The sequence below is a fragment of the Manacus candei genome, unplaced genomic scaffold, assembly GCF_025592945.1.
Source record: "Manacus candei isolate 608988 ecotype Guabito, Panama unplaced genomic scaffold, ASM2559294v1 h1tg000067l, whole genome shotgun sequence".
In the NCBI taxonomy this organism is placed as follows: Eukaryota; Metazoa; Chordata; class Aves; order Passeriformes; family Pipridae; genus Manacus; species Manacus candei.
Genome location: NW_026138115.1, coordinates 8,805,701 through 8,826,863, shown reverse-complemented (window position 1 = coordinate 8,826,863; position 21,163 = coordinate 8,805,701). Strand labels below are relative to the sequence as shown.

At 38.1% G+C, this 21,163-nt stretch overlaps 1 protein-coding gene across 25 annotated transcripts in view; it reads left to right on the top strand.

The window, feature by feature from the left end:
• NRXN3 (neurexin 3) overlaps window positions 1-21,163 on the top strand; it is a 1,015,491-nt gene that overhangs the window by 452,059 nt on the left and 542,269 nt on the right. For all 25 annotated transcript variants that reach the window (XM_051806312.1, XM_051806340.1, XM_051806317.1 and 22 more), the window contains 4 exons: window positions 7,471-7,590; window positions 13,056-13,437; window positions 14,792-14,982; window positions 15,487-15,660. In XM_051806312.1, the coding sequence (XP_051662272.1) occupies window positions 7,471-7,590; window positions 13,056-13,437; window positions 14,792-14,982; window positions 15,487-15,660 (867 nt within the window). The remainder of the gene's footprint in view (window positions 1-7,470; window positions 7,591-13,055; window positions 13,438-14,791; window positions 14,983-15,486; window positions 15,661-21,163) is intronic.

Below are 21,163 nucleotides of genomic sequence, written 5' to 3'. Positions count from 1 at the left end.
CTCTAGCTTTGTCACCCCTGCATCTTGCTATGTTTGGCACTGCATTACTGGAAAGCTAATAAAATATAAAACTCTCTTAAAATAGAAGCTCTTTTTGTCTTTATTACTGTTGTGGTGTCCTACAGTGTGTGCATAAATGTTCCTGTACTATTTGCTTTAAAATTCTACCCTACAGTAAAACCTTGTGTGGTTCTGCATATTTCTTAAGCCATAGACTCATTTTTTGCTTGGCAGATTGCATCCATTAAATGAAGCATCTGAAATGAACAGGTATTTACTATTATGGGGGCGAAACTAGGTTGACGTTTTAGAGTCATTCTAATAATTCCTGAGGTGTAGTCATCTTCAAAGCAAAATAGTGCGTAAGAGTAACTCTGGAAAGTAACTCTGAGTACTGTAATTCCTTTGTACTCACATAGGACTGTCTAAGCAGCAGCTGCAGTGAATGCGGTTTCCCTCTAGTGGTGCTCCCTGCGGGTAGACGCTGCTCTGTGATTGCCTGCCTTCTTAGCTTGCTTACGCTAAGCTCTCTTGAGCTTTGCTCTCTGAAAATCTAGTGTGTACAAATATTTCCTTGGGCAAATTGTAGATGAGTCACAACGCAGCAGCTTCTGAGTTCTTTATACCTATGCTGAAGCTTTTGTTGCCCTGATCTGTTAGGAACAGCAATATAAGGTGTTTGGCAAATGTGAAGTGGTTCATGTGACAGCCTTATCTGAAAACAAAGCAGTCTGATTTCGGCCAGTATGACTGAAATCACTTTGAAGCTAATTTAATGAAACTCTTTTGAATCTTAATTTTAAAAGCCTGAATACTTGATTTTTTTTTTAATATACTTCTGTGTCCTTTTTGACCTCCTTACTGGTTGTGAATATAAAATAAAATCCCTTTCCTGAAAAGTAGACACTCAATAAAAATGGAAAACCATCTATTATCATTAAAAATTAATAATATCTTGAATAGATAATTAGAAACACTTCATTTTATTTTTAAACACTGAAAACTTTTTCATTTATCCTGAATTTGAAACATTTTGAACATTTTCTAAGTCAGAATAAAATTATTTTTGGAATAATTGAAACCTTCTTTCACAGAAATTGAAATTTCCTATTTAAACTCATTTGAGGGGGATCAAGTTCCTATTAACACAAATGTTTTCCTGTTAAAAATGATTCTGCTGTACATACACAGTAGTTAGTAGTCTCTAAAAGTGTTAAAATTGAGCAGCAGTGAAACTGAGGTAAACAAGGAGTATAACCCACTGCCTGTGATGGAAAAACCTCAACGTAAGCACAGTTTGTGCCGTGTATGACCTGTACCCTATATGCAATCAAATAATCTCTTTTCTTGTTCTTAATCACAAATTATATCCATGTCAACTGAAAGACATAAAACTCAATTTCTGCACTAAGTTTTGTTTCAGAGCCATATGAAAACGCTGCAGTCATGTGGAATGCAGCCTGAATCTATATTGAATCTTATTGCAGCTATTGGCCAGGGTATCTGCAAATGAAAGTAACAGTCATTCAATATGGTGTTACAGGTATTTATAGCAAAAGCAAGGAACAATGTTGTGAGTTTTGTTTTTTTAAATAAGGGCCTTTTTTTAAAGGCATTTTAAAATAGATTGTATCCAAGATAATTAAACCCAGCTGAACTTATTTTTTGAGTTTATATGGAGACTGGGGAATTTTTGAGAGAACTAGTAGGGTGGTCTTGCTACTTTTCAGTTATTTGCTGAGCTAATTACATGCACTTTATAAGTCTGGCTCTTGGGGGAATTCTTATTTGCACTTGTGAGGATAGTTGACTCTGTGGGTGATTAAAGGATTTTGTGTATGCACTTTTTATGGCTGTATGAAAGCAAATAATTAAAATTTGCTTCTGGGTAGGCTGGTGTAAATCATGTCAACTTTATTGATTTTTCACAATGAAGCTACTGTGTAAAGCTGTAAACATAAATGTTTTTAGCACGGCCTACAGAAAAGTTGATTCTTAAGTCTATGCTGTGTTTTGTTTAATGTGTGGAGTAGTACCTGGAGATGAGCCCGTTCCTTGAGGAAATGGAAAGACTGGTGCAGGTAAGGTCCCCAGTGAAGGTGTTGACTATCTGTAGGGAAGTGCAACTACTTATTCCTTGTTGGCAGCCAAAGTTTTATTGAAAAGAGGTATTCTAAAGCCTGTATATGAGCAAAACAAGTGTGTATGTATAAGAATATGTGTTGATTCGACTGGGATATCTACATAAATGTCTGCAATGTATGGAGAGTCTGGGGTTGCCAGTTGTTTCCTAGTAATTAACAATGCTCCTGGAGTTGAACAGCAGATCCTGGCCAAAAAAAAGACCTTCCTGAAAGACTTCGTCCATACTAGTGCTGCCTGAAAAAAAACCAACAAAATTTATGCTACTGACTTATGTTCAACCAAGACTGAAAGCTACTGAAGGTTTTCAGAGTAACTGCCAGCTCTGCTTTTGAGCCAGTCTTGTGTTTTGATATTTGACCTGTTCTTTGCAAGATCTTGCTACATATCAGGAAGCCATAAAGGTGTGTGAAAAATTGCCAGCATCTTTGTCCTTACACCCATTTCTTCCCTTTTTTGGGTCTCGTGATTCATTCTCGTGTTTCACAAATCTGTGTGCACACATTTTGCACAGCAAACCACAACTTCTCTTGTCATTATGTGAATGTCCCTCCTCCAACACAAACAAAAAAAGAATGGAAAAAAAAAAGGGGGGTAAAGAACCTTCCCTTTCCCAGCCCCTCCCTGCCTTAGGATGCTGATGGCATTTTGGAGGGATGTTCCCCTGTATAAAAGAGGCACAAAAATGCATCTTCCCACTGAAAAAAGCTGAGATAGTAGCTGAGCATTTTAATTAAAAAATAAAAAGCAGATAAAAACCTTTTTGTCATTACTAAGGGTCTTTCCTAGAAAGCATTAGGATCACTGTAGAATTATGTATCAGTGTAATTGTAATGAGGTAAGCACCTGTTCCATTCTCCTCAAGATGGCAGTGTGCTTTCTGGCTGTCTCTTCTGGTGTTCTGTAGACTGAAATGTTTGACCGCTTCTGTTAATATTGGATAAGATATGCAATAATGAAGATAGCCTGGTTTCATGAAGGTCATTTTAATCTTATAAGTGGATCAGATGATGACAGCTTGCGCCATGGGTAAAAGCACACCTTTTGATCCACCTGTGCAGAACTGCAGAGGGGATTAACCCTTTTTCTCCTTTGCCTTTCATAGGAGGGAAATTCTGTGTGCTGTTAGCCATTAAGGGTGGATAAGAACTGTTGTCTTCAGAGTTATTGTCAGAACTGCATCCCTCTTACCAATTGTTTTTTCTAAACAAGCGAGTTCTTGGGGGCCATGTGGAAAGCAACTTGGCATTTTCAGCAGGCATGATCTGCTTTTTGATTCTTTATACTTTGGCACTTTTATGTAGTCTATTTGAGCCAAGCTATTAATTAGCAGCAGTGCACCTTTAATATAATGACTGGGGCACACTGGGCAGATTGGATGAAGTTCTTCCATGTTTGAAAGCATATACTAATTGGTTTTTATGAACAATATGCACACAGGTTTGAGTAGATATCAGAGGATTCATGAGAGCATGAGGAGGAATCACTGCAGCTGAATGAAGTAATATTTGCTCAAGAAGCCTGAACTGTAGCTGAACTAATGTCCAGAATTGGGGGATGCCTAAGAGACAGATAGTTTTGCTTCTGATTAAGTAGCATTTGCCATTGCAAAGCGCAAAAGGAATATGCACTAATCTGCCTCATTTGAATTGGAAAATGAAAGGTAGTGATCAATTCTGTATGACACACAGTTCCTCAGAGGACATTAGGAAGGGGGATGGAATGACCAAGAAGGCCAGAGACACCAATTGGAGTGATGCTACAGTAAAAACTTTATTCTTTTTACTGTTATGTTGTCCTTTACTCTTGTAATGATAAAAATTAAATAAATTGCAGAAATTACAAAATGCCCAACTGCTAAAGTATTATAAATAGAAAGTGTTTCCAAGTGTGCCACTTGTAACATTGCTACAAGAGTTATTTGTTTTTCATTGTAAAAAATGTTGCACAAAGGGAAGACATAAATATTTGACTTTTTTTTTTCCTCTTTCCATTTAATCTTCTGCTTTGCTTCCTCCTACATCTGTTTTATTCTTGTTGAAGGATGACGTAGGTGCAAGAGGGAAAGGAGTAGAAACCCCAAACCCACAAAACGACCAAAACCCCACCAGTGTTGGTCTATACACTTAGTTCTGTGTGTTTAGCTGTAAGACTGCAGAAATGCCTCACCAGGTAGCAGATGGTACTTAGGGAGAGCATTATGGTGCTGATGCATGTGGCCCATTTCCTTTCTATTTTCCCCATCGTTGACAACTGTTGGATTAGGAATCTTCAAGTCATCTTTTAAAAATTGATCACACATATACCTGAGATCAGCTCAGTTGGTTAGAGAATGATGCTAACAACACAAAGGTCATGGTTTTGATGCCTGTATGGGCCATTCACCTAAGAGCTGGACTCGATGACTTCCAACTCAGAATATTCTGTGACTCTGATAAATGTCTGTATAGTGACAGCACATGTAGTAATTGTGCTCAATGAAATGAAGTTTGGCATCCTGATGCGAGAGTCCCTCTATAAAAAATGCTTGGAACCACTCAGAATTCAATGGAAGTTTAACAAAAAGAAGAGCAATTCATTTGCCCACTCTTAGTTGAAAAATGAAGCACAATTTTTCTGCTTTTCAGGTCAACCTACCTGCTGTGTAAATGTCTTGAAAGCATTTGAAAATAAAACAGTTTGAATAGAGTAAAATAATTTTTTTTAATGCTGTGTTTTAAGCTCAGGTATGTCTGGTTTGAAAAACTTACCTGCATGGTCTTAAGCATGCTCATATATTGAATTTTTGTATGTGGTGTTATTTGGGTAACCCTGCTAAAAGAAGACAGTGCCCATTGGTGCATGCAAATTGGAGGGTTGTGAGTGAACAAAAGTATTAAAACATTTTTGTTGTTGTTGTTGTTTCAACTGATCAAATATAAAATTGGCTGATCAAGACATGGACTTAAATAACAAAATAATTTGCATCTGCAGTGCTTAATTTTCAAATTTATTAGCCCAAGCTAAATAATTACTTCTAAATAATAATCTCATTTGTAGACAACCTTATTCATTTGGAAAAAGGAGTGGGAATTCTGAAACTTTCCACTTATTTATTTGTGAATCAGTTAAGCTACATTTTGTGAAAATCTAGTCGTATGACTTCTGTTGGTGTCACAGTTTTGTTTTGAAAGTCTTACAGTGGGCATCAAGACAAGGCAAACCAGATAGTTTTCATTGACCCCTGTTTTGTCAGGGTAGGGTTGAAAAATGGGGGCTAGACAGTCAGCAACTGTGACTTACTCAACCATGCTGAACACAGAGCTGTTGCATAGAAAGCGTTGCATTGTCAGCTGAATGGTCTTCAGCACACCTGACTTGTTCTCTTGGCTGAGGCCTCCAGAGCTCTAATAATTATGTGGAAAAGATTGTTTTTTAAAAAACATTTGCTGCCTCTCCCCATCCTTCCTCTGCTTTCAGGTGGCATTATAAAAACACACAGGTCCAGGTGAACTCCTTGATTTTCCTACCTGGAAAGTGGCTGTGTGGAATTACAGTAACTGATGCAGTATATTTTTATGTAGACAATAATTTTGCTAGCCACCCAGGGATATAATTTTGTGAATTCTGCTCCAGGATAAATTGTACTCACTGATGTAAATCAAGCGTAACTTTCTAGGAGTCTGTTAGAGTTTTGTTTGTCTGGTTCCAAAGAATTTAAGCTTTCTGGCCATGGTCTAGCTACATTGTACAGCTGGATTTATATATGTGGTACAATGTGACTTTGGCATATGGATGAGGAACTCCAGAGTTTATGGGTTTCTCCTGTTAAGGACATATTCTCTGTAACTGCAATATGTGGCACCCCATCCTTTTAATCCAAGAATGATTCTTATTTTTCAGGTCCCTAGAAAAATACTTTTTCCTCTTGCTTTATGGTAAAATTGACTAGCAGTGGGCTTTATTTGAAAAGATATTAAACTCCTTTTTTATTAGCATGAACTGCATGATATTTTAAGGAGAACAACAGAATATTAATTTTGTTTTGTTCTCATTCTGTAGAATTCCTCTAGTACATGTATCCTAACTGAGTGAGACACCACCTTCTTTGCCCATGTTCCTCCTTTGGTGAGAAACAGTTACAGTAATGTTACTAATTAGGCAGTGTGCATACTGTGGACTATGGGCTATCTGATGTAGTTTTACCAGTGTAGTATGTTGATCTGTAGCAGTGCCTCATTGTCCCTGTCCCGTCTCTTTTACTAAGTTCAGTGTGTCTTGTTTTTATTTTCTTGGGTTCCCCTTTTGTCAGTTTGGGCAGTGGGTCCAGACCCAGCACGCAAAAAGTTCTGCTGTCCTCATTCTGCAGTTTTCTGATATACCTGGATCAAAACCCACGACTTTAATACTGTACTGAAATGAGGCTAGATGCTTTTAATTTAGCACACACCATTCAATTTCACTTACCATTTGACATGAGTGAGGTGTTCCAGTCCTGTAATCTGAACAATTAATTTTTTAAGTAATTGCCTGTCAACTGTGATGGGTGAGCAGCAAAACTGAACAAATATGGGTAGCACTAATGCTGTTTTCCCAGGAGCATTGTTTGCAAGGGCAACTGTGGTATAACCTTTTGAAGAAGAAATGGCTCCTCTTTCCCCTTTGGCTTGTAATTCAGGGGGTGAAGTAAGTACCTCAAAACTAGGCTTCTTTGACAAAGAACCTTAAAGCAATCAGCCAGGTTGGTGAGTGGTTTTCTCTCTGTGATTATTTTTTTTTTTGAAGGGATTGGGTTTGAAGTTATGTGGGGCTTTTTTGTTGTTATTGGGGTATTTGGGTTAGTTTTTCTTTTTTTATTTTTTTGAGACTGAAACCAACCTGGTGTTTGATACCGAAGTGTTGAGAGATCAGTCTGTTTAACTTTGAAAAGAATCCCAAGTACCTTGGGGATGTTGTAAATCCAGATTCTTAGAAGAGCAGAATTCTGCTGTAATGACTCCACTCTAGAGATACTTCAGTCATCAGCTTGTTTTCCTATTACTGCGGTGTGTTGTACAATGTGATATTTGGAAATTAGTACCACAGCACAAGAGAGATTTCTACTTGTTTTAAATGTGTGTGACCTCTGGGCTCTGTGGAGGAAGGCACTTGACTGAGTGGAAGTGTTCGTGACCCTGACTCCAGTGAGCTGGGAAGATGTAGGTGTGAGTGTTGATTACAGGTTGTAATACACCCATACAATCTACTGGTCTGTCTCACACCAGGTTGATTTTGGTGACTTTTCCCATTGAACAAGTACTAAGCTGGTGGGGATTTGGCTTTAACTGCTGTACCTGTCACCATCCTCAGGCAAGGGACCTGAAACTCTTTATGCTGGGCAGAAACTCAATGACAATGAGTGGCACACTGTCCGGGTCGTTCGGCGAGGAAAGAGCCTCAAGCTGATCGTGGATGATGATGTTGCGGAGGGTAAGTGTGATGTATGACTATTTTTTGATCATTACCTTTGTATCTCTATTCCCAGTCTTTCCTCTGCCATTATGCCCCTTCTCCCTGTTCTTGTATCTTTTCCCCCCCTCTTTCTGTTTCTACTTGCATATTATTTAGTGTTACTATATTGAAAACAAATGCTCAGATCTGAGAGGCTAACTTCTTAGCCAGCGCCAGAAACTTCTGTGACAGCTGTAACAATATGAAATATAAGTTTAGGGGACAGATAAGCTTACATATATACCTGAGACTGCAGAGGTGTTAAGCAGCACTCTCTCTTGCTTCAGGCTCTATTTGTGTTAGATTTGAGTATACCCCATTCCTGAGCTGCAAAGGTGGTTTCCAGTGCTGTGGAATCAAAGCCAAGGCTCTCCAAACTTTCCTCTGCACAAACTTGTCCTTTGATAAACCAGTATTCATTACATGTGTTAGAGAGCATGGATTTATGTCTCCACTGTTCATTGTGTGGGTGTGGTTGTTTAGGAGATTTTTTGCAGTTGGAGGGGTTTTTCGTGATTTTTTTTTTTTTTTACCCAACTTCTTGGGCTTATGGTTCAGAGCCTTCCGGAAGAAAAAGCAAACAAAGTAGTTTGTTCTCAACTTTTTTTTAGAGGTTAGGGAGGATTCTAACTCACCAGAGTGTATCATATCACATTGAGTATGTCAGCCCTTTTTTCAGATAACTTTTTGAGCTCCTGCTTCTTTTTGCAGAGAAATGTAGTTGAAGGGAGGAAAGAAAAGGTCAATCCCTCAGGAAAGCTGATGTCTCCCAGGTTGAGATTTGCTTTGAAATGATCAAGGTGCTTTAGATTGATCTTTTCTTCATTACAAAATTTTAGACGTTACACTTTTCTGGTCCGTTTTTCCATAACTGCAAGAGCCAGAAACTTACCTATCTTTTTTTGAAGGTCTAAAATTGTCATAGTTGTAAATAACTGTATGAAGCTGTTTTTTGAGGAAAACATCAGCAGCCTGAAGGCTGGTAATAGAATCAGAAAGAACAGGAACCCTGGATTCAACACTGATGTGGGTATGTTTATTTAGTTGTGACCCATGATGTTTTGTCAAAAGCTGAAGCTTCTACTCAGAAGGCAACCAGAAGTTATGGCTGCTTTATACAAAAAGGTTTTTTTGCAAAAAGCTTTTCCTATATCCTATCTCTGAAAATAAGTTATTTTTATTCTGTACGACTGTGATTAATTTTAAATATTGTAGTAATTTAGATTATTTGGTAAACTGTGAGCCAGAAAGTTGAAATAAACCAATAGAAATGGGTTTGCAGTAAAATGGTTTGAGGTATATTTGCCCTCTGAAGTGAATATATGCTGTGCTGTATGGGCTCTGAATTTGCAAGAGAGAACAAGAAACATATGCAAGAAAAATCTTTCCCTCTCGTTGTTGGAAGACAACTTTGGGAGTGACTTGGTCAAAATTAGCTTATAGGAAAAATAAATTTTATTTAAGAGGGAACTTTCTGAGTTAGTGACATGTGCTGGCAAACATTTAATCCCTATTACTTCTACATTGGAGAACAATTCTTCTAGGATATGCTATTTTAGGAAGCCCCACGAGGTGGCACTCTTTGCATTACTGAATCGGTCCCCAAAAGCCATCTGTTTTTGAAGTCTTTTTTTCATGGAACTGCGTTTATAAATAATAATGATACAATCCTATACCAAAATAGGATACGCATATGCACATGTATATGAATTACATAATTAAAGATGCATTATAGCTAAAAATATCTGTTAAAAGAATGCCATCATGTCAAAGTCAAAAGTCAGAACAGCCAGAGTTAAGATTTTCTGTGCAGTCTGCATCCCACTTCCTTGGGCAGATGATAACAGTCTTGAGTGATGTGGTCACATAGATTTTTCCACAGGATTCTTGCTGTCTTAGGCATAGATCAGAAGTCTAAATTAGGCCCCAATAAAAATAAACAGCCTGTTTGATTTCCATCTTCTTATTGCTTGTTTGGAACAATACACACCAGCTAAGTTTTGCTCTAAATATAGAGCTGGTTTTTTTTAATTTTATTTTATTTTATGTGTGTGTGTTTTGTACAACTCGTCAATATATTTATACAGAACTAAGAAGCTGCAACTGGATTTATTCCCTTGTCTCTTATGTGAAGCAAGTGAGCATCTTTTTCCCATTTTACAGGTCTGGAAACAAGGCACCAGATTAAAGTTGGATGTATTTGGTACAAATTTGGCATGATTTTTCAGTCATTTTCATCCGAAAGATTCAGCATGTCTGTAAATTACATCCTGTAAATTAGTTCAACCCTGCTACCTGGAGAATTAGGTCTAGACAATTAATGACCACTGATGAAAAATTTGTAATGAAGTGTCTGACTTGGCTTCCTGTAGGACATCTAAGGCAGAAACAGAATCCAATTCCTCTGGACAGCATTTTGCTGTTTAATCACAAAACCTTCATCCGTCATTCCAATCCACCTTAGAACATTAGTGATAAATGAGATGCAAATATAGAAGATATATTCCACTCTACAACATCGTGCAAACACCCAAATACCACTTGAACTAAAGAGCTTCTGTTTGCTGTAGTAGTTACAATACTCTCTATAGAGCACAAAGGAGGATTTGGAGGTGAACTCTGCAGGTGGGGCTGATAGCTAATGAGATCAGAAAATATTGGATTTCATTCCATGATTTCCTAGGATATTGCATTTCTTTTCTGATTCTGCTCTTGTATTGCCATGTCCTTTTCAGCCTTTCACTGAAATACCCTTAACTTGCTAGACTACTGCTTCTAGCACTATCTCTTTTTTCCTAAGCTAGCCCTCGTTTTCTCAATTTTCACCTCTTCTAAGATTCTGATCTCAGCTCTTCTAACCTCCTGCACTCCATTTTTAATGCCCCCTATATTTGGGTTCCCTGTCCCAGCATACTCCAGATTTCCCAGTCCTGGCTTTTCTCTCCTTCAGGCCACCACTACTTCTTTATGTTTATCTAACTACAGAAAAACAAAGAAGAGTTTTCTTGCTCTTGGTCCTTGACATCTTTTAGTTTTATTTTTCTAATTTTTTGAAGTAAAGAAGCAGGATTTTTTTTTAAGAGACTCTTCTGATTTTATTTTTAAGAAAGTACACTTCTGGTTTGGAAAAAATCATAACTTTTCATTTGATAACACTGAAGCTGAAACAGCCTCTAAAAATCACAATAGTGGAAGTGAGAAAGTTTGTCTAAACAAACTTCTGAATATACTGTTTCAGTTTCTGGGAACTGGCCTTTTTCAAACTAAAATAATATTATTTCTGGTAAAGAACTGGTCCAGGATTTAAAACATTTGCATTGGTCTTGACACTTGAATTTCTAAAAAGTCAGAAGTATGTGACTGTCTTCAGCTGCTTCTAAGTTTGATCAGCTGTATCTGCTTGGATTGAAGCTTTCAGTGATATTTGTATAATTGCCTTTAAATTTAGATCCACTGCTGAAATTGGGAATAAGTGAAAAAATAAATTGGTTTGTGTAACATTTTTTCTTCATATTTGAAGTAGATACTTGAAAATATATTTTCTAATAACTGTGCTTGTTTACTGTCTTTGCATAAAACTTGATCATATTTGGACAAAGTATAAACTGAAAAATTTTATGATCGTGAGGGGTGATTTAGGAATATTTCAGTGTTTCCAGAGGCTCTAAGCAAGAAAATGACCATGAGTTTATTTAATCTGACTATTTATACACCACAAGCCAGAATGTATCATCCAAGTATCTTTTCAAATGTGTCCAGTTTTCCTTCTATCCCCCCACCAAAAAAAAAAAAATTATGTTGGCATTAGTAAGAAAAGTCTTGAAAGGGCAATTTTTTAAAAATTTTTTTCCTTTTTTAAATGCCAAGGAACTCTCTAGGTAAGAAATGCTAGGAGATTTCAGGGGAGAGCACAGAATATGAGAAAGCTTTTAAGTCCCAGTTGATATAACCTATGGGAATTAAGAGGAATTTGTCCTGGATTTGGTTATGGTGACTAGTGTAATTCCCAGGTATAATCCCAATGACTCAGAAATATCTCTTGCAGTGATGAGTTGAGAGTTGTGTATATATGCTTACTGACCAGGAGATGCAATCAAGTAGGATACTGTTGCTAAATTTTGTCTGTCTGCAGCACGCTGGAAGCATTTATGCAGGTCTTTATCCAGTTGTCAAATTTCACAAAACTAGTGTGAATTTAAATATTTTCATCCCCTCTGTATTTTAAACCTGGTGAATTTGATCAACATGTTAAAATATTATTAGAGGCAGAGGGACCAACAAGTAGTGTGGCTAAGAGCTTTGGAAAACCTTCTAAAAGGAAGGACTTTGCCTGCACAGTGATTATGATGGTGGACAAAACAGACTTGACTTGGGGAAAATTAATTTAATTTGCTGCCAATTAAAGATAAGAGTTGGATGGTGAGAAATGAAGACAAAAAGTGAAACGCTGCCCCCCACCCTCTCTCTTATTGGGTTGACTCCTTCATTCCTGACTATCCTACCTGCCCCCACCCAGTGGAGCACAAGATGGGGAATGGTAGCTGTGGTCAGTCTGTAACAGCTCCTCTCTGATTCTCCTTCCTCCTCATACTTGCATGTGTGACTAAATAATTAAAACTACCTTGATGAAGAACTGTGAAGGACTACAGTAAGGTTGGCTGAAAGGGTTTGCATTGTGATGTTGCCCGAGTTGTCTTTATAGCATACTGCTGTATTTCATATGTCTGTGTGGGTTCTGTGTCTGCACTGGTGCCTAGACACTTATTGAAATATTTATATACGATGTAAGAGTAGTCTGGCATATTTGGTATACTGAATAGCTTGGCTATTTTAATTGAGAGGTTAAAATCTGTAATGATGTGGCAAATAGGCCAAGTGGTAGGCTGGCAATTTAAATATACAGAGGGCCTTTTGCCTGTTGCATTCTTGTGTTTCCCTCCTGCTGTGCTCTTAAGAGAAATAACATCAAGCCAAGCACCAGGAGAGAACAGAAAAAAATATTAGCAATTTTGTGATTGTTCTCACTTCTTTCACTGCTCTGTTTATATTAATCTATGCTTATCAAATATTTTCAGGAAACGCACCTGTAAGAGTTGTTTCAGAAGTGTATGAGTTGTTTGGCAGATGAACTGTTGGACCAAATACATCACTGCAGACTTTAAGAGAGGGACCTGGTCTTCTTCACAAACAAGGAAGTCTGTGAAGCACAGGGGAAAATAGGGAGCTTACTGCCCATGGCCCTTTAGACCTGTCTTTTCTGCCAGATTTTGGCAACTGCTAGACTAAAGTGTCTCCACCAGGATTCTATACATTCTTATGCAAGCTATCAACAGTGATTAGATAGGATTAAGTTAGTATTGCTATTAGTCTGGAAATTGGAGTGTAAAGAGCTCCATATAACCTATTACTTATCCCTGATGTTCCTCCTTGTTTCTGTCCTTCAGGCACAATGGTTGGTGATCACACTCGCCTGGAGTTCCACAACATTGAGACGGGGATCATGACAGAGAAACGGTACATCTCTGTTATCCCCTCCAGTTTCATCGGCCATCTCCAGAGCCTCATGTTCAATGGGATGCTCTACATTGACCTGTGCAAGAATGGTGACATTGACTACTGTGAGCTGAAGGCACGCTTTGGTCTCCGCAACATTATAGCTGACCCTGTGACGTTCAAGACTAAGAGCAGCTACCTGAGCTTGGCCACCTTGCAGGCTTATACATCCATGCACCTCTTCTTTCAGTTCAAGACCACCTCAGCTGATGGTTTCATCCTCTTTAACAGTGGTGATGGCAATGACTTTATTGCAGTTGAACTAGTCAAGGGGTAAGTGTCCTTGTTATATTTTACCAGCTTATTTAGAGATAAACTTACTTATAGATAAACTTTAAATGCTTGTATAAAGAGAATTCACCTCATACTGAAATTGTTTGCTGAGGTGTAAGACAAAGCACTTAAACATAAACACTAAGCTTAAGACTCCGGATTTTATCACTGTCTTCCTTCTGTGGCTGAGGCAAAAACACTTTTATAGTGTGCAGCATTAATATTTTAAGTTGTTTGGATGTAGCTAGACTAATGTTTTGTCCTGTTAACCTCACAGCTTAGCACAGAAGAGGAAGAAATGTGCTGAGGGCTCTGTATCTCTCTTCTCTGCCCACTTCCCTTTTTTTTTTTCCTGTAATACTCATTTTTCTGCCAACTTCACTGGAGGGGAAAAAAAAGGATATGGGCTGCTGAATCTGTAATTCTGCTGGTGATATTTGAGGAAAAGCAAACTCAGCTTGCTTTTGAGCTGCTATATTCTTTTTAAAAGACCAATAGCTTATTTAAAAAAAAATCCTTTGTTAGATGAACAAATTTTGATCTCTTACGATTTAGTCATGGTAGACATGTTTTCCAAAAATACAGTTTAGTAGTCCTGTTTATTTCAATTCAATCTGTTTCAGTTTTAACTTTGCACATACTTCTTAAGTGGGACATTGAGTAATATAAAAAGCACCAGTCACGAGCTCCTGGTGCTCTGTTGAAAGTTGAGTTTTGTTGTCTTTTTTTTTCCCCTTTCTAAATAGAATACTTCTCTTCTATCCTCAGGTGAATTTCTGTGTTTGAACTATATAAATAATTCAGGGTAACACTCCCGTGACTTCAGTCTTTGTTAGGGTCTTTATTTTTTACCAAAAGCATTGCTAATTGTTTTCTAGCTGTTTGAATAAGCCTAATGTAAATTTACTAAAATATTTCAAGTGAGTTTCCTGATAAACTTCTTAAGAGAGTTATGAAGAACTCAGAATGAACCCGAGGAATATATTCCCCAAATAAGCATGTCTAACATTGCTCTCCAGTACATTTATTGATATTGCCAATTTAAAAAAATAATTATATTCTCAGGCAGCATTTGTATGGATCTGCAAGAACTTTGTGGAAAAAAAAGGAATGCTTTTGGTTAGGATCTGATTATTTCAAATGTTATAATCTCAAAATACTAATCCTTACACTTTGGTGGAAAGGAAACAACTACATCTTTTCAAAGCAATGGCTAATATTTTGGCTTATTAGAGCTCTCTATCCCGGAGATACTTCCCTTTGTGACTTTTGTAAGTATCAGCTCTGGCTAGAATAAGAGTCAGTAGCGCTGGAATTCTTACACAATTTTAACTAGCTCTTGTTATGTTTACAGGTATATACACTATGTGTTTGACCTTGGAAATGGACCTAATGTTATCAAAGGCAACAGTGATCGTCCTCTTAATGACAACCAATGGCACAATGTCGTCATTACCAGAGATAACAGTAACACACACAGTCTAAAGGTGGACACCAAGGTGGTCACTCAGGTTATCAACGGTGCCAAAAATCTGGATCTTAAAGGTAAACTCTACAAGACTGGCAGTTCCCCCCTTTATTCTTGCACTAGTAAACAAGAGAAAACTTAAAATAACCATGCATTACAGAACAGTAAATCTGGACTTTGCTAATTTTGGCTGTCAAATTCATTTTTCTTTTTCTTGTTTGGCACTTCCTGTAGGAGCACAGTTTGTCATATTTTGCTTTTCCGGAAGTTAATTGTCATCTTACATTTTTTTCCTAGTTAGGTAGCAATTACAATTGGGATTATTGGTGGGGTTTTGCAGGGCTTTTTTGTTTGGTTGTTTGTTTGGGGGTTTTTTGTTTGTTTGTTTTGTTTTGGGCTTTGCTTTGGTTTTTTTTGTAGTAAAGAAGGCAGAAATGACTTCTTGCACAATATCTCACTCTGCTTTTAAATTTTTCTGAACATCTGTTGACTTTGTTATATTCACATTTGGTGACAAGGAAAGTCACTCTAGAAGGTGTGTAACTTGCTCCTTCTTGTATGTTTACCCCTCTCTCCTCTAGGTGATCTCTACATTGCTGGCCTAGCTCAAGGCATGTATAGCAACCTCCCAAAGCTTGTGGCCTCACGTGATGGATTTCAGGGCTGTTTGGCATCTGTGGACTTGAATGGGCGTTTGCCTGATCTTATCAATGATGCTCTGCACCGCAGTGGGCAGATTGAGCGTGGATGTGAAGGTATAACTGATTTCAGAGAAGTTTCACTCTCAAGCACTCAATTCTTACTTCATTGCTGCCCTCTGTGCATCTCTTCCACCTTACTATTAATTTCATTAAGTTGCTTTCATTGCAGTATCCTTCATTACAACTTATGTTTTCCAAATGCAGCTATTTGCTACAAGTTTTCGTCCTACAAGAGTGGTTTATAAAGATTACAGTACTCTTAAAATACTTTGAAAGATGTTCTGAGCATTCAATTCATTTTTGCTTCAGAGCACCCTTTCTTTGGGATTCACAGAAGTAAGTATTTCAAAGAACAAGTGGAGACAGGAAAAATGGAAGTGGAAGGCAGAAGGAGCTGAAGGATGAAGACTGGACTAAAAGAGGAGTTCATTTTTGAGGAAGTGGACCTCCAGTGAAACCACTGGGCCCATTGCCTCTTCTGCCTAGAAAACATTTCTCTTCTGTATTTTCTCTTTTCCAGCCAGAACAGAACTAAATGTGATGAGTTACTTTTAGAAGCGTGTAAATGGTAGTGATATCCTGAAACTTCTTTAAGAATTTACTATTCCTGCTAAGCTCTCATTAATTAAAAAAATATTGACATCAGCAGCACTGACTCAGTAAAATGCATATGGTTTCAATTCCCAAAGCACTTGGGGTGCTTAGCATCAAAACCCCCAAGGTTTTGCTCTCTGGGTTACATGACAATCACCACTGTGTCTAGTTCCACTCAATACCAGTCTGCTGTGTTGGCTACCAGTCACTAGAAGAAGATAATTTTTTTCTGTAACATTGGTATGCATGTTTGTTTAGAAAAGATGTATGTCCTGAATTGATCCTTCAAAAATTTCATAAAGTTAAATTACTCCTTGGTTGTCTATCACCTACTGTGTCAAAATTACAGGTTATATCATGATGAAGTCACACCATTTTTCAAGACTGTCACTTCTTAGGATTAAAACTGTCATCTTAGTGATATCTTTGAGTATTCATGAAACACCAAATTGGCAGTCCTATTAGATCTGTTCCCTTGCTTGTGTCTGTGTTCTGGTTGGCTGAGAGCTCTTGTGCCCCAGCCCTCCTTCCACACTCGTGCAGTGATACTCTCGTTTGTGGGAATTTTGTGTCCTCTCACAGGAGCTCAGTCAGTGTCAACTTCCACTTCACAGCACTGGCAAGTGCCACACAACTGGAGGATGGGTTTTTTTCCATCTTTTCTCTTTTTTCTTAATAGTGTCTGTTAACCACACTGTTCCATGTGGAAATGAGCACATTGTAGCAGAACTGGTGTCTTTGTCTGTTTGTGGCAGACCCAACTTGTCAAAAGAAGTGCACCTTTTCTGTATTATTTGCAAGGAAAAAAAAGGAATTTTAGGTTTTAGAAAATGTCAATTCTATTTATCCATGGTGCACTAAAAGCTCTTCTTTAATATTAGTGATTTGTTGATAATTCCTCTGTTTAAAATTATATTAATCCATTGGCTATTTAGCTGTTGTGATTTCTACTAAATCTCTGTCTTCAGAGGGCCTCTCATTAGACTAACCTGTTGTTCTGTGTTTGGCTCAAGAGCAGAGTCATGATGCTTTCCCAGAAGACTCTTCACCATTATTAGAGCTATGGTGTTTCCTTCTCATGTACCCAGTGTAATTCTTTGATTTAGTGTCCTGTTACTGAGGTTGCATAAGGTCATTGCTACTCTCAAAATGCACAATGTGGCACTTTGTCTGTGTGCCAGTATGGTACCAGCACAGCTGCTGCCTGAGCATAGAGATTGGTTCACTCTTTGAAATATCTGAAATGTAATTTCTCCTTCTCTTCTAAAGCCCTTCAAACAGGATTCAAGATTTGAAAGAGATCTAAAGAAATGGATGGTAGGGTCAGTGATTGCCTTTGTTCTGCCTTTGGAAGAACTTGATCTTCCAAAGCAGTACCCATACTGTCTTCCCAAATGGTCCCTGCTCAGTATGAAAGAAACTGCTGAAGAGGAATGCATTCTTTTTGCCTATGTGTTTAGGATTAGTAAAAAAACTGAGAATTTGGTCACCAGAAAGCTGTTTCATTTGTTGGTTTTGTTTGTTTGTTTTTTTTTTAATCATAGCAACCCATAAGACTTCATCTCAGATCTTGGCTGCTGCCTGCTGGTGCCTATTCTTACAGTTGCCAGTGAAAGTCACACCTATCTCCCCTTTCTCTAAGGAAAGAAAAACACAAAGCACGTTCAGTCCTTCTTTATGTCTCCCTAGTTTGCTTCCATCTCACATGATCTTGGATCCAATCTTAACAATGTTTTCAAGGGCTGAAGTCCCAAGCAGTCCTTGCTGCCTCATGGTGTTTAAATAAGTTTTTAATAAACAATTGCAGGCTTTTTGTGTGAATAGTTGTGCTGTGTGTTGATTTGCCAGACATGTCTTTGTTTAATCATGAAGGGGGGTGGGATCACATCAATGATGAGAATATGCATGCTTAAAGAAATGTCATTCCATCCCCACATAGGAATCTTGCCTTTCAAATGTGGTATGAGAGAGATTTCTGCTAATGCTTGTCTCTTGTTGCGGCTTTGCTTTCAGAAGCAGAAGAGATTACAAGGTGGCAGCTGTTTTCTCAGAAACTGTCAGTTTGATCTCAGGACAGAATCAAAGGATGTGTAGGGGAACGAAGCCTTGAGAATAGTGGAATGCGAAATGTAGGTCAGGAGACAGAGCTGTACCGCCTAAGACACACCAGCATCCTGTTCGTGTTTGTTATCTCTGTTCATGTTTTTCAGTACCCTACTCCATACCACTAAATTCACAATTTTTAATATGAAAATTATATTCCTTATTGTCTTAATGCTACTGCTACCTCATTTTATTCAATTTGAGCAAGCCCTTGAATTTCCTTGGCCACATTGTTTTTCTCATATGCTTAAGCATAATTCAGCCTCGCTGTGCAACAAAGCACAAACCTGTCGTGTTTTACAATTATCTGTGTTCCAGTGATAAGTAAGGCAGTGCTTCTACTTGAGTGGGAAGGACTTTCAGTAAATTATATTTATATTTTAATGATATATTTATAGATCTTTTTCCTTGGGATCTGAAGAACCCCAAAGCATTCTTAGTCATACACATACAAGTCATTCTTGAAATGCAGACATTCTTGAGACTGAAATTTGCTGGCATTTAATGGTATATAGTAGTGTTAAAAAAAAAGGCAGTTCAAGACCTAAGGAAAAAATTACTTTATCTCTGATGGCCTATCAGTTCTATTCTTATAATTTCTTTAAATTATCTATCCTGGGATTTGTTTAGGCTAGTACAACTAAGTAACCTCTTCATCCCGTTCGTCAGGTGACATATCAGCTTCCTTTTGCATCATGGTTTATTTTCATTGCTCTTTTGCAATTGCAAAAATAGCATTTCTGATTCCTTAGGAGCAACAGGCAGCTCTTCACAGATCTTGAAGGTCTGGTCAGATCTGTATTTGGCTGCTTGTGTTTACCTGGAAGGTATTTTGTGAAGCCAGAAACCACCTTGCTTCCTGGTGTGTTCTGGTGCGCTACACACAACTGTGAGGACAACATGATGCCGATATATTTGTTCATTTTTACAGAGTATCTTGAGCTCTTGTGCTAACTGCAGCTATCATCATCATCTTTTGTGTGACAAGAGGGCCCTTCCACCTACCACCACCCGAAAAAAGGGGTTGGCAAGAGGGCCTGAAAGAAAAGCTGCCAAAGGTAGGGAAGTGGTTGAGACTTAATGATTCTTCTGTCAGTGTTGGATCAGGGTACTGAAAACTCTGGAGAGACGAAATCACCTCTCAGAAAGGACTTGAAGTGGGGGGGCCTCCTCTAGTGGAAGCTTGCAAGCAAGTGTGCCTCCTACTTTGGGCCTTGCTGTCCCCACCCATAAAATTCATCTGCAAGGTATTGTTCTATTTGTGATGAAAGTATGAAATTCAACTGTGTCTTTTCAGACCACTTTGAAACAACGGATGCAGGCTCCTAGAGATTACCAAAGCATTAGAAACTGAGGAAAAGAAGTCTTCTATCAGGACCTAGTTTTCTCCAGTCTCCATCTCAACAGCCGATCGGGGGTGGTTGGAAATTTTTATACTCCTGAGTTTGCATGATACAGGCTATTTCTACATCAGACGTACACAGTTTGAGAGAAAAGATGTCTGCATTATGGTGCACATGCCAGAGTTGATATATGGAAGAAGTTGTTCCAGGTGACATCCTTTCCCTTCTTGAAAGGAAATAATTTAAACTTCAGATAATCTCTTTACTGGGCTTTTAAAATCAATTCTTTTTTGCTGAACTCGTCATTTCTGGTCTTAGTACTAGATGAATGGATCAGTTTATTCCATCCACAAAAGTCTAGACTGAGTGACTCACAGCATTTTCCTCGCTGGTCCTGGAAGAAGTTAAGCAGATGGCCAACCTTTTGAGGAATTTAAAGAGGATAACCCCAGTATTAATGAGTACTTCCTGCATTTCAGGTGTTTTTTCACCTCTTTATTAATTTGCCATATGTTCTCCCATGTTTTCCTTCCCTTTATTTGGACATCCTTATGTTGGGGCATTAGAGCTATCTGTAATGTAACTGCACATGCCAAATGTGTTCACTCCATCGTGCCCCCAATCAACCAAACCTAACAGAAGTGCTTAAAAAACATTTTATTTCTTTTGCAAGGTGGTTTTTTATGTGCATTAGAGATGCTGCTTCTTCCTCACCTGTTCCACTGATAACAGCTTCTCACAGAGGAGAGTGATTATTATTAAACAGGCTGACACTGTTCCAGATGTTTTGGGACTTTTTTTGTCCTAACTTAATCTTCTTTCCAGATCCTGGAGTAAAATCATAATCTTTTGCAACTTGCCATGAACTAGTTTAGTTAACCTTTGGAATTCACTGGTGCATGAAAAGCATGAATGACACATACAGGCTGGATAATCAGAAACACATTTTGCATACTAAGCAGTATGTGGAAAACAGAAAATATAATCTCATGCTTAAAATCTCACAGCAGGATAATGTCAGAAAGGATTTCACCCTTCATCTGCTTAGTAGAGAAACTTCAAATCTGGTCATACTCCACTTTCTCTCTGGAATCAAAGGTTGTCCACTGAGGAGTGGAGTATTAATTTGCTCCATGATGGTTTGACATCTCTCCTATTCCTTCTGCTTTTGTATTCCATTCTCATAGTGCTACTGGAATTAAGGAACAAATATGGGCTTTACTTCTGTTCAGCGACAAAGAAGATGTGGACTGGGGCAGTAGGAGAAGTACTTGTTTGTTATAGAGAAATTGTTGGAATAAGTGCTGAAGATGATCCATGAAGAAATTCATTCTTCTTGTCTTTCTACTCCTCCTCCCTTTCTTTTGAATTTTGTTCAAGGAAAAAGGGATTTTGTAGCTCTATGTATAAAGCAGTTCCAAAAGGAAGACAAATCTGACTATCTCAAAAGGGAAGGTAGTTGTCATCTTGGGTCATTCATGGGCTGTGAAACGATAGCAGAAATTCAAAATGTTAAA